The sequence below is a fragment of the Asterias amurensis genome, chromosome 16, assembly GCF_032118995.1.
Source record: "Asterias amurensis chromosome 16, ASM3211899v1".
In the NCBI taxonomy this organism is placed as follows: Eukaryota; Metazoa; Echinodermata; class Asteroidea; order Forcipulatida; family Asteriidae; genus Asterias; species Asterias amurensis.
The window spans coordinates 17,204,234-17,218,318 of record NC_092663.1 but is presented as its reverse complement, the minus strand read 5'-3'; the positions used below and the strand labels follow the sequence as shown (position 1 = coordinate 17,218,318).

At 38.3% G+C, this 14,085-nt stretch overlaps 1 protein-coding gene across 1 annotated transcript in view; it reads right to left on the bottom strand.

The window, feature by feature from the left end:
* LOC139948797 (SCO-spondin-like) overlaps positions 1 to 14,085 on the bottom strand; it is a 48,600-nt gene that overhangs the window by 23,150 nt on the left and 11,365 nt on the right. Inside the window, exons 16-20 of the mRNA XM_071947129.1 lie at positions 2,685 to 2,858; positions 1,770 to 1,946; positions 1,190 to 1,304; positions 657 to 803; positions 92 to 306 (exon numbers count right to left, since the gene is read on the bottom strand). Of these exons, the coding sequence (XP_071803230.1) occupies positions 92 to 306; positions 657 to 803; positions 1,190 to 1,304; positions 1,770 to 1,946; positions 2,685 to 2,858 (828 nt within the window). The remainder of the gene's footprint in view (positions 1 to 91; positions 307 to 656; positions 804 to 1,189; positions 1,305 to 1,769; positions 1,947 to 2,684; positions 2,859 to 14,085) is intronic.

Below are 14,085 nucleotides of genomic sequence, written 5' to 3'. Positions count from 1 at the left end.
AGTGCGTCACAAATAGACGTATACAAGAAGAATTGAAATCCACCTAGTTGATTCTATGATTCGGCTAAATTTTTCTTTTTTAACACCTCACCTTTACATGCCATCTCACTGCAGCTTCTACTCTCCATCTTCCCGTCATCAGGGCAGTCCCTCCCGCCATTACGGGGAGCGGGGTTAGTACAGGATCTAAACCTTAGTCTGGTACCCCAGCCACAGGTCTTGTCACACTGACTCCATACAGTCCATCCACTCCAGTCGCCATCACAGGGTGTGTCTTTGCATTCCATTCGTCCATATTTACACTCGCTAGATACAGAAGAATTTCATAACACGATTCCCACTATTTATTCTACAAGTTGTTTTTTAGAAAATACTATAGGCCATAGCTGTTGCAAAACTGCTTACCAACCAAAAGGATATATAAACGCTAAAAAAAGGTTAACAGCTTGATGTTTCGACCCTAGCAAAGTCTTTCTTGAAGGCTTAAAGTTTTTATTTTTAGAAAATGAAGTCCTTTGATTTAAAAAATTGAGTACCTTTCAACTTGTGGAGGGATGCAAACTTGAGAATATAATATTAAAAGCAGTTGCATGTGGTAAACAAAAGTTTGGTATAGTAAAGGGCGAGCCTTTTTGACCAACTATCATACAACTTACCAGATTTGACATTCCTTCTTCTTGATGACAGTCTCTCCAGGTAGGTAAAGCTGACTGTCCATAAAACAGGAACACTCACTTGGCAAGACACATTCCAAGTCATTATTGAACACTCTGCCTTCTTCACAACGACAACTTGGAGTACACCTTATTATAGAAAATAAAGCAAAAAAACAAATTTATGTTTTAAAGGAGGGTCACAACTTTGGTAATTACTCCAACAATTAAAGGCTAAAGACTTGGTAAAGACCACTGGAGAGCTGTTGATATTAAAAAACATTGTTATAAACGACACCCCTTGTAGTAATGCAATTAAAGAGAAAGAGATACCTTTTCACCCCAAAATGTGAATGTGAATGTGAGAGTCGCCAATGACCAATTGAACCAAACTTTATACAGGTATGTTAGTTTATTTTGGGGCATACCAAGTGAGGAGACTGGTCCTTGACATTTATCACAGGTGTATCCTGCCTTTAAATCAAGTTGTTAAATGAAGTTGTGAAATAAACTTGAAAAATGATATTACGACTTACTCAGTTGAATTCATATTCGACATTTGACTACTTAGCTCCAGGCAGCTTATTGGCATGGACTGTGGTTTCTTAAAAAGATTGCAGTCATCAAAGATGCTACCCCTTCCACATGGTTCTGAAAAGAACATACATTTTTAAATAAACTTTTGGTTTTGTTAAAATAATTTTTTTTAGTAGTACATGTACAGGGAAACATGTTTTAAAATGTTGCCAGGACACCACAGCAACATACTGACTTATTATCCATATAAGCATCTTGTTCTCAAAGAAATATCCAAATGAAAACTTTGAAAAGATGAGTCCTTAAGTTTTGGGGGGTTTAAAAGTTGGTTTAAAAAACAGATGATTTTACTTTTGCTGGCAATTTGATGAAGTTTGTAGATTGTCTTAAGATTGGCCTAGTTTTAAACTTTTATATCGTTAGTTTTATAATGTGATTGTTATGTAAGTTTACTTTTTAACATTTGTTAATTTGTTTGTTCTTAACAATGTAACTATGCAGGGTCCAAATGGAAACCATTTTTTTAAAAAACTTATTTGGCTCTCCCTGGATCAATATAGGAAATAAATAAGATCATACCGTTACAAGGTTGTGTGTTACACATCAACGTCTCAAGTTGTTCCTTAGTATCTCCACAGGGTAATCCACCATTCTTAGGTAATGGATTAGAACAACGTCTTGATCTATACTGAGTTCCTCCACCGCATGATCTATCACACTCTGACCATAAGGTCCAGCTAGTCCAATTCCCATTCACTAAAAGAAAAAAAAGAAAATAATAATAATATATTTGATTTATACAGCGGGTAATATAAGGTTATCTCTATCGCTTTACAAATAACTCAAATAAATAACATGTTAAATGATTTACAATTGACTGAATGATCTTATTCTAAGAATAACACACAAGCAAGGTTATTAATGCTGTATACACATGATAAAGAGGTGGGTTGTCAGAGCCAACACTACAACAACAGAGATTTAGTACATGACTGTACCTGCAATTTACTATTTATTTATAGTTATTTCTTATTATTCACATAAACCTTGATTAATAATTTCTTCTTGTTATTAACTTGCTAAAATAACTCAGTCTAAGTGGAAGCTGCAAAATAAGCGATATCTTTTGTCAATAAAAAATAGTTTATTTTGTCAATACAGCAAGTTTCAAAAATTTTAGTTTGAGGAACTAATAGCAAAACAGAAGTGACACTGCAGAGGGATCCATTTCAGAAACAAAGAAACTTCTACCTCATATACCTGACAGCGGGCTTTGAGCTCAACAAAAATAGCTCCATAATGCGGACTGCGCTTCCATAGTATATTGTATCAATAAAAAGAAGTCATTACAAAATCCAAGTGTTGGTTTAGGGAACTAGATGAAGAAATAAATGTGACACTGCAGACGGGTCCACTTTCGAAGCAAAGAAACTTCTTCCTCAAACATGGCAGCCAGTAAAAGCTTAGCTTCACCAATATAACAAATAAACTCACCAGGACAAGGGTCAGTATTACATGGTTTAATCTCAGTCCCTTTCTCCACTCCTTCACATTCCTCTTGATTTAATTGATTCTGGCATAAACGAGATCTTAGCATCTGTCCGTTTCCACAAGTAAAGGTACAAGAAGACCACTCTGACCAAAGAGCCCAACCAAGACGAGGCAGTTCTGTAATATAATAAACAAGACATTTATAAAGCACCTCTCACAAGAAGAAGCAAAGTGATGGAAAAGAAAAGACGAGAAAGACAGGCAGATTGTTTTTCACTTCTTCACTTCTCCCGAATGCGGGTCCAGTTGTCACCTTTCACAGTATAGAAACCAATGTGGTTTCACTGACTTCTGAAAAACACCAACAACAGAGAGTGAATAATGAAGAAAAGAACCTTACAATAACAGTCGTCTTTACAGGTCCCTCGTCCAACGAATAAAACAACTCAAGAGTACTGACAGATTTCAAATAAATGTCATTAAACCCCTACCTTCTGTGGTGGCTTTTGGTGGAGATGTAGTTTTAACAGTTGTTGTTTCCTCAGTGGTTATGCCAACCGGTGAAGTCACAACATTTACTGTAGTTACTTTGACCTTGCTGGGTAAGGTTGTCTTCATCTGGTCCCTGACAGGCCCTCTCGTTGTTGTTGAAACTTCTGTAAAAGAGGGGGAAAAGACTCGTCCTCAGATTTCCTTTAATGAACCTCCAAATTGACTTTGGGAGGTGATGTTGTTCTTGAGGCTAAAAAATGGCAAGCGATTTCACACGGCCAAATCGACAAAGGTTCGTGCGCTGAAAGATTCAAAATAGTGAGAATCATGGGCTCACCTGCTGTGGTGACTTTGGGAGGTGATGTTGTTCTTGTAGTTGTTGTCTCCTCAGTGGTTATCCCTTGTGGTGAAGTTACAATATTTACAGTTGTTACTTTAACAGTGGTTGGAACGGTTGTCTTTGCCTGCTCTTTGGTTGTGGAGACTTCTGGAAATACACAAACAGGCAAACATTGTCTTAAAAAAATCTCTTCTTTGGATAAAACACACAAACTCTTGACAACAAAAAGTAGAGTAAGCTGCAATTTGAAGCACAAACAGGAAACATGACGAGTACAAAAACAGCAAAGGTTAACTGGATATATTGAAACTTTTGGGCATCTGTTATTTCAAGAAGAACCTCACAAATTGTTATAATATAAAAATTTCTCAGGACACGAGGCAAATGAGAACCCTAATTAAGACTCAAGTAGACTGCAAAGTTACTTGCCTGGAGTGGTAGACATAGTTGGCAAAGATGTTGTAGTAGTTAGCTGCTTCCTCGAAGGAGTCGTAACAGTGCTTATTTTCTTTTCTTCTGTTGTGATGGAGGGTCCAGTTGTGGTTTTTGTAACAGTGGACACCATGGTGGTTTCTTCAAGTTCTGGACAAAAACAAAACTCAACATTTTGTGGTTATATGTCTTAGGAAATACCAAACGAAATGCAGCCATTTGTTCTCCCGATGAAACGATCATGCAAGTTAATCAGTACTAAATCTTATCGTTTCAAAGTTACCTTCTGCACATCCGAGGAAATCCACTCTTAAACTAACATTTCTTGGCGAGGAAAGCTTCACAATTTCTAGACGAATTTCTCTGACAAATCGAAGAGCGTCTTCTGCAAACATAATTACAATTGGTTTCGAGCTTCCCAAAGGTGAAACGAATTCCTGAAACCAAGCATAAAAAACACATTTAGCACTGCTAGTGAAATGAAATCACGATTAAGTTAGTCGCATACAGATATAAATGAGCTACAATCAAATACTATTTCAACTCGTGTATAATTCTCACCTCTACAAATCCCAAATCATTCAACACAGGCTGAAAGTCACTTTCTCTATCTGTCTTAGTTAACAAGATGAAACCAATGTCCACTGCTGTAGACTCAGATCCTTCAGTTCCAACTTGACCAGCATCCATTCTTGGTTGGATTCTCTCAATCCTAACACCACGTAAACGAGATGGTTGATTGAAAGTCACTACTAAACTTGGTCTGTCTTTTGTTGCGATGTTCACAGCTGGGACAGTCCAAGGAGTGTTAGAATCAACGTTCACTTGCTCTCCACCTGAGGATGTTTGGACACTCCTCCCCTTTTCCAGTCCGCTCTTTACATCCAACATCTCCAAACAATATCCTAAAATTACAACAACAAAAACAAACATTCATAGCATTTGTCCAACAAAAAAACCTGGAAAGCGATTTCACACTGCCAAATCAACATATATTTGTGCGAAGAAATATTGTACAAAATAGTAAGATTGAGAATCATGGGCTCACCTGCTGTGGTGACTTTGGAAGGTGATGTTGTTCTTGTGGTTGTTGTCTCCTCAGTGGTTATCCCTTGTGGTGAAGTTACAATATTTACAGTTGTTACTTTAACAGTGGTTGGAATGGTTGTCTTTGCCTGCTCTTTTGTTGTGGAGACTTCTAATAATACAAAAACAGGCAAACATCGTCTTAAAAAACATCTCTTCTTGAGATAATACAAAATCGGCTTGCTGGTGTTTAAGGCGATGAATGGACAATCCCCGTCTTATATATGTGATCTTGTGCAGGCATATGTTCCAACACGAGAAAATCCAGGCTCTGTAGACAAATTTCTCCTTGAAGAACACAGGGCACGCAACTCTTGGGGAGAGCGTTCATTTCAAGTCGCAGCAGCAAAGATATGGAATGGTCTTCCACATTACGTCCGGGCACCTGTCACAACTTATACATTCAAATCAGCACTCAAAACACATCTGTTCAACATCCACAAATAATCATTGCCTTTGACAAGCATAATGATAATGACTATACCTTTTTATAAGATATCACGAGCAGTGCACCTGGAGCTAAGCTGACTACAGGGTGCAGATTTTTTGAGCAAGCGCCATGAGTGCCTGCATTGGTGGATATCGGCGCTATACAAGACTTCAATTATTATTATTATATTATAAAACATACAAGCTCTTAACAAAAAAGAGTAGAGTAAGCAGTATTTTGAAGCACAAACAGGAAACATGAAGAGTAATGACATAAATGATTCTTACCCTTTGAACAGCCAAGAATGTCCACATCCAAAGCAGTTGCATTTGAACCGGAAACAGCAACTAGTTCAACTTGAATGCTTGTCACATCTTGCAATTCAGCAACCTCTGCTAGCAAAATTGTCAATTGTACATCTGGCTCAAGTGACACCCTCAAAATCTGGAGAGCACATAAGTTTAAGCTTTTTAGTATTTTCAGTCAACAACAACAGTGATCCTATGCAAAACTTCTAAGCCTAATATCTCATTTTGAATAAAAAACTGTTTGATCAGGATGCCTACCGGTTGTTTTGTCTTTGGATCAGCAACTTCAGTGAACTCTTTATTGCCTGGTCCCTTTGAAGACACGATCAAACTGGCTTCTACAGGTTCCGTTGCTAAACCTTTAACAATGTCTGTTACATATTTCAATCTGATTCCCTTGACCACTGATGGTTTTGTGTAATCAGAGAGAAGTTTTGGTATATTTTCTCTGTTGCCTGTCACTGGTGTTGATACAATCCACAAACCAGTAATGCCATCTAAGCTTGAGTTGCCTTCAGTGGTGCGGCTTGCTTCCAGTCCTTCTTCATCCATTGACACTAGACAGTATCCTGAGAGGTACAAAAACAGCAATTATTAATTAGATATATTGAAACTGTTTGGGGCATCTCTTTCCCATTGTCTTTCAAGAAGAACCTCAAAGGAGGACCATTATTAAGACTCAAGTAGACTGCAAAGTTACTTGCCTGGAGTGGTAGACACAATTGGCAAAGTTGTTGTAGTAGTTAGCTGCTTCCTCGAAGGAGTCGTAACAGTGCTTATTTTCTTTTCTTCTGTTGTGATGGAGGGTCCAGTTGTGGTTTTTGTAACAGTGGACACCATGGTGGTTTCTTCAAGTTCTGAACAAAAACAAAGTTCAACATTTTGTGGTTATATGTCTTAGGAAATACCAAACGAAATGCAGCCATTTGTTCTCCCGATGAAACGATCATGCAAATTAATCAGTATTAAATCTTATACCTTCAAAGTTACCTTCAACACATCCGAGGAAATCCACTCTTAAACTAACATTTCTTGGCGAGGAAAGCTTCACAATTTCTAGACGAATTTCTCTCACAAATCGAAGAGCATCTTCCGCAAACACAATTACAATTGGTTTTGAGCTTCCCAAAGGTGAAACGAATTCCTGAAACCAAGCATAAAAACCACACTTAGCACTGCTAGTGAAATGAAATCAAGTTTAAGTAAGTCGCATACAGATATAAATGATATAAATGAGCTACAATCAAATTCTATTTCAACTCGTGTATAATTCTCACCTCTACAAATCCCAAATCATTCAACACAGGCTGGAAGTCACTTTCTCTATCTGTCTTAGTAAACAAGATGAAACCAATGTCCACTGCTCTAGACTCAGATCCTTCAGTTCCAAATTGACCAGCATCCATTCTTGGTTGGATTCTCTCAATCCTAACACCACGTAAACGAGCTGGTTGATTGAAAGTCACTATTAAACTTCGTCTGTCCTTTGTTGCGATGTTTACAGCTGGGACAGTCCAAGGAGTGTTAGAATCAACGTTTACTTGCTCTCCACCTGAGGATGTTTGGACACTCCTCCCCTTTTCCAGTCCGCTCTTTACATCCAACATCTCCAAACAGTATCCTAAAATCACAACAAAAACCAATATTCATAGCATCAGTTAAAAAACAAACCTGGAAAGCGATTTCAAACTGCCAAATCAACAGAGATTTGTGCGAAGAAACATTGTACAAAATAGTAAGATTGAGAATCATGGGCTCACCTGCTGTGGTGACTTTGGGAGGTGATGTTGTTCTTGTGGTTGTTGTCTCCTCAGTGGTTATCCCTTGTGGTGAAGTTACAATGTTTACAGTTGTTACTTTAACAGTGGTTGGTATGGTTGTCTTTGCCTGCTCTTTTGTTGTGGAGACTTCTGGAAATACACAAGCAGGCAAACATTGACTTAAAAAACATCTCTTCTTTGGATAAAACACACAAACTCTTGACAAGAAAAAGTAGAAAAGGCTGTATTTTGAAGCACAAACAGGAAACATGAAAAGTACAAAAACAGCAAAGGTTAACTGGATATATTGAAACTTTTTGGGCCTTCTCTTTCCCATCCTCCTTCAAGAAGAACCTCACAAGTTTGTTCATATATAACAAATATCTCAGGACACGAGGCAAATGAGGACCCTGATTAAGACTCAAGTAGACTGCAAAGTTACTTGCCTGGAGTGGTAGACACAATTGGCAAAGATGTTGTAGTAGTTAGCTGCTTCCTCGAAGGAGTCGTAACAGTGCTTATTTTCTTTTTTTCTGTCGTGGTGGAGGATCCAGTTGTGGTTTTTGTAACAGTGGACACCATGGTTGTTCCTTCAAATTCTGGAAAAAAACAAAGTTCAACATTTTGTGGTTAAATGTCTTTGGAAATACCAAACGAAATGCAGCCGTTTGTTCTCCAGATGAAACGATCATGCAAGTTAATCAGTATAAAATCTTATCGTTTCAAAGTTACCTTCTGCACATCCGAGGAAATCCACTCTTAAACTAACATTTCTTGGCGAGGAAAGCTTCACAATTTCTAGACGAATTTCTCTGACAAATTGAAGAGCGTCTTCTGCAAACACAATTACAATTGGTTTCGCGCTTCCCAAAGGTGAAACGAATTCCTGAAACCAAGCATAAAAACCACACTTAGCACTGCTAGTGAAATTAAATCACTATTAAGTAAGTCGTATATAGATATAAATGAGCATAAACCAAATACTATTTTAACTTGAGTATTATTCTCACCTTTACAAATCCCAAATCATTCAACACAGGCTTGAAGTCACTTTCTCTATCTGTCTTAGTTAACAAGATGAAACCAATGTCTACTGCTGTAGACTCAGATCCTTCAGTTCCAACTTGACCAGCATCCATTCTTGGTTGGATTCTCTCAATCCTAACACCACGTAAACGAGATGGTTGATTGAAAGTCACTACTAAACTTGGTCTGTCTGTTGTTGCGATGTTCACAGCTGGGACAGTCCAAGGAGTGTTAGAATCAACGTTCACTTGCTCTCCACCTGAGGATGTTTGGACACTCCTCCCCTTTTCCAGTCCACTCTTGACATCCAACAGCTCCAAGCAATATCCTAAAATCACAACAACAAAAACCAATTTCATAGAATCTGCTAAAGAACAACCTGGAAAGCGATTTCACACTGCCAAATCAACAGAGATTTGTGCAAAGATATGTTGTACAAAATAGTAAGATTGAGAATCATGGGCTCACCTGCTGTGGTGACTTTGGGAGGTGATGTTGTTCTTGTAGTTGTTGTCTCCTCAGTGGCTATCCCTTGTGGTGAAGTTACAATATTTACAGTTGTTACTTTAACAGTGGTTGGAATGGTTGTCTTTGCCTGCTCTTTTGTTGTGGAGACTTCTGGAAATACACAAACAGGCAAACATTGTCCTAAAACATTTTCTTCTTTGGATAAAACACACAAACCCTTGACAAGAAAGAGTAGAGTGAGCTGTATTTTGAAGCACAAACAGGGAACATGAAGAGTACAAAACTAGCAATGGTTAACTGGATATATTGAACTTTTTGGCATCTCTTTCCCATTCTCTTTCTAGAAGAACCTCACAAATTTGTAAATATATAAACGTATCTCAGGACACGAGGAAAATGAGGACCCTGATTAAGACTCAAGTAGACTGCAAAGTTACTTGCCTGGAGTGGTAGACACAATTGGCAAAGATGTTGTAGTAGTTAGCTGCTCTCTGGCAAGAGTTGTAACGGTGCTTATTTTCTTTTCTTCTGTTGTGATGGAGGGTCCAGTTGTGGTTTTTGTAACAGTGGACACCATGGTGGTTCCTTCAAATTCTGGAAAAAAAGAAGGTTTAACATTTTGTGGTTAAATGTCTTTGGAAATACCAAACGAAATGCAGCCGTTTGTTCTCCACATGAAACGATCATGCAAGTTAATCAGTATAAAATCTTATCGTTTCAAAGTTACCTTCTGCACATCCGAGGAAATCCACTCTTAAACTAACATTTCTTGGCGAGGAAAGCTTCACAATTTCTAGACGAATTTCTCTGACAAATTGAAGAGCGTCTTCTGCAAACACAATTACAATTGGTTTCGAGCTTCCCAAAGGTGAAACGAATTCCTGAAACCAAGCGAAAAAAACCACACTTAGCACTGCTAGTGAAATTAAATCACTAATAAGTAAGTCGTATACAGATATAAATGAGCATAAACCAAATACTATTTTAACTTGAGTATTATTCTCACCTTAACAAATCCCAAATCATTCAACACAGGCCTAAAGTCACTTTCTCTATCTGTCTTAGTAAACAAGATGAAACCAATGTCCACTGCTGTAGACTCAGATCCTTCAGTTCCAACTTGACCAGCATCCATTCTTGGTTGGATTCTCTCAATCCTAACACCACGTAAACGAGATGGTTGATTGAAAGTCACTACTAAACTTGGTCTGTCTTTTGTTGCAATGTTCACAGCTGGGACAGTCCAAGGAGTGTTAGAATCAACGTTCACTTGCTCTCCACCTGAGGATGTTTGGACACTCCTCCCCTTTTCCAGTCCACCCTTTACATCCAACATCTCCAAACAATATCCTAAAATCACAACAACAAAAACAAATATTCATAGCATCTGTTAAAGAACAACCTGGAAAGCGATTTCACACTGCCAAATCAACAGAGATTTGTGCGAAAAAATATTGTATAAAATAGTAAGCTTGAGAATCATGGGCTCACCTGCTGTGGTGACTTTGGGAGGTGATGTTGTTCTTGTGGTTGTTGTCTCCTCAGTAGTTATCCCTTGTGGTGAAGTTACAATATTTACAGTTGTTACTTTAACAGTGGTTGGAATGGTTGTCTTTGCCTGCTCTTTTGTTGTGGAGACTTCTGGAAATACACAAACAGGCAAACATTGTCCTAAAACATTTTCTTCTTTGGATAAAACACACAAACTCTTGACAAGAAAGAGTAGAGTGAGCTGTATTTTGAAGCACAAACAGGAAACATGAAGAGTACAAAACTAGCAACGGTTAACTGGATATATTGAACTTTTGGGCATCTCTTTCCCATTCTCTTTCAAGAAAAACCTCATAAATTTGTTTATATATAAAAAATGTCTCAGGACACGAGGAAAATGAGGACCCTGATTAAGACTCAAGTAGACTGCAAAGTTACTTGCCTGGAGTGGTAGACACAATTGGCAAAGATGTAGTAGTTAGCTGCTCTCTGGCAGGAGTCGTAACGGTGCTTATTTTCTTTTCTTCTGTTGTGAGGGAGGGTCCAGTTGTGGTTTTTGTAACAGTAGACACCATGGTTGTTTCTTCAAGTTCTGGAAAAAAAGAGGGTTTAACATTTTGTGGTTAAATGTCTTTGGAAATACCAAACGAAATGCAGCCGTTTGTTCTCCAGATGAAACGATCACGCAAGTTAATCAGTATAAAATCTTATCGTTTCAAAGTTACCTTCTGCACATCCGAGGAAATCCACTCTTAAACTAACATTTCTTGGCGAGGAAAGCTTCACAATTTCTAGACGAATTTCTCTGACAAACTGAAGAGCGTCTTCTGCAAACACAATTACAATTGGTTTCAAGCTTCCCAAAGGTGAAATGAATTCCTGAAACCAAGCATAAAAACCATACTTAGCACTGCTAGTGAAATTAAATCACTATTAAGTAAGTCGTATATAGATATAAATGAGCATAAACCAAATACTATTTTAACTTGAGTATTATTCTCACCTTTACAAATCCCAAATCATTCAAAACAGGCCTAAAGTCACTTTCTCTATCTGTCTTAGTTAACAAGATGAAACCAATGTCTACTGCTGTAGACTCAGATCCTTCAGTTCCAACTTGACCAGCATCCATTCTTGGTTGGATTCTCTCAATCCTAACACCACGTAAACGAGATGGTTGATTGAAAGTCACTAATAAACTTGGTCTGTCTTTTGTTTTGATGTTCACAGCTGGGACAGTCCAAGGAGTGTTAGAATCAACGTTCACTTGCTCTCCACCTGAGGATGTTTGGACACTCCTCACCTTTTCCAGTCCACTCTTTACATCCAACATCTCCAAACAATATCCTAAAATTACAACAACAAAAACAAATATTCATAGCATTTGTCCAAAAAAGAAATCCCGGAAAGCGATTTCACACTGCCAAATCAACATATATTTGTGCGAAGAAATATTTTACAAAATAGTAAGATTGAGGGCTCACCTGCGGTGGTGATTTTGGGAGGTGATGTTGTTCTTGTGGTTGTTGTCTCCTCAGTAGTTATCCCTTGTGGTGAAGTTACAATATTTATAGTTGTTACTTTAACAGTGTTTGGAATGGTTGTCTTTGCCTGCTCTTTGGTTGTGGAGACTTCTGGAAATACACAAACAGGCAAACATTGTCTTAAAAAACATCTCTTCTTTTGATAAAACATACAAACTCTTGACAAGAAAGACTAGAGTAAGCTGTATTTTGAATCACAAACAGGGAACACGAAGAGTATGGACATAAATGATTCTTACCCTTTGAACAGCCAAGAATGTCCACATCTAATGTTGTTTTATTGGTACTGGAAACCCCTACTAGTTCAACACGAATGCTTGTCACATCTTGTAAAGGAGCAGTTTCAGGGAGCAGGAACATCACTGGAACATCCAACTGAAGTGTAACATTCTTAACCTTGGGAGGGCAAGAAATATTGTCTTTTAGTCAATCAAAAAAAAAACAAAATTCAACTACAAAACAAAATAAAGCATGGTGTATTACTGATTTGAAAATATTTCAACAAGGCTTACTGCTTCTTTTGTCTTTGGATCAGCAACTTCAGTGAACGTTTCATCTCCTGGACCCCTTGAGGACAGGATAAAACTGACTTCAAGAGGTTCCTTTGGCAAGCCTTCGACGATGTCTGTCACATATTTCAATCTGATTCCCTTGACGACTGACGGTCTGGTATATTCAGAAAGAAGTTTTGGTGTCGTCTTTCTATTGTCCGTAACAGGTGTTGCTACAGTCCACAAACCAGTCAAGACATCAAAACTGGAGTTGCCGTCAGCGGTGCGGCTTGCTGCTAGTCCTTCTTCTTCGTCCATTGGCTCAAGGCAGTATCCTGTCAGATAATCAGAAACCAAATTGTTAACCACATTCATGCAATCTAGGACCCTGACTCAAACTGTCTAGAAAACATTGCACAGCTACTTGCCTGGCGTGGTTGACACAAGCGGTAAGGATGTAGTGGTGGTCAGCCGTTCTCCAGCAGGAGTAGTAATAGTGGTAGTTTTCACCTCTTCAGTCGTGAATGAGGGTCCAGTCGTCACCTTTGTCACAGTAGAAACCAAGGTGGTTTCACTGACTTCTGAAAAACACCAACAACAAAGAGTGAACAACTAAGAAAAGAGCCTCAAAATAACAGTCGTCTGTAAAGGTCCCTCGTCCAACGAATAAAAAAACTCAAGAATACTGACAGATTTCAAATAAATGTCATTAAACCCCTACCTTCTGTGGTGGCTTTTGGTGGAGATGTAGTTTTAACAGTTGTTGTTTCCTCAGTGGTTATGCCAACCGGTGAAGTCACAACATTTACTGTAGTTACTTTGACCTTGCTGGGTAAGGTTGTCTTCATCTGGTCCCTGACAGGCCCTCTCGTTGTTGTTGAAACTTCTGTGCAAGACGGCGAAAAACACATCGTTTTCAGATTTCCATCAATGAACCCCCAATCAAACTAAAAGACACCAAACCTTCATTCCTTTAAAAAAAAAACACCAAGTCAAAATTCTTACCCTTTGAACAGCCAAGAATGTCCACATCTAATGTTGTTTTATTGGTACTGGAAACCCCTACTAGTTCAACACGAATGCTTGTCACATCTTGTAAAGGAGCAGTTTCAGGGAGCAGGAACATCACTGGAACATCCAACTGAAGTGTAACATTCTTAACCTTGGGAGGGCAAGAAATATTGTCTTTTAGTCAATCAAAAACAAAAACAAAATTCAACTAAAAAACAAAATAAAGCATGGTGTATTACTGATTTGAAAATATTTCAACAAGGCTTACTGCTTCTTTTGTCTTTGGATCAGCAACTTCAGTGAACTTTTCATCTCCTGGACCCCTTGAGGACAGGATAAAACTGACTTCAAGAGGTTCCTTTGGCAAGCCTTCGACGATGTCTGTCACATATTTCAATCTGATTCCCTTGACGACTGACGGTCTGGTATATTCAGAAAGAAGTTTTGGTGTCGTCTTTCTATTGTCCGTAACAGGTATTGCTACAGTCCACAAACCAGTCAAGACATCAAAACTGGAGTTGCCGT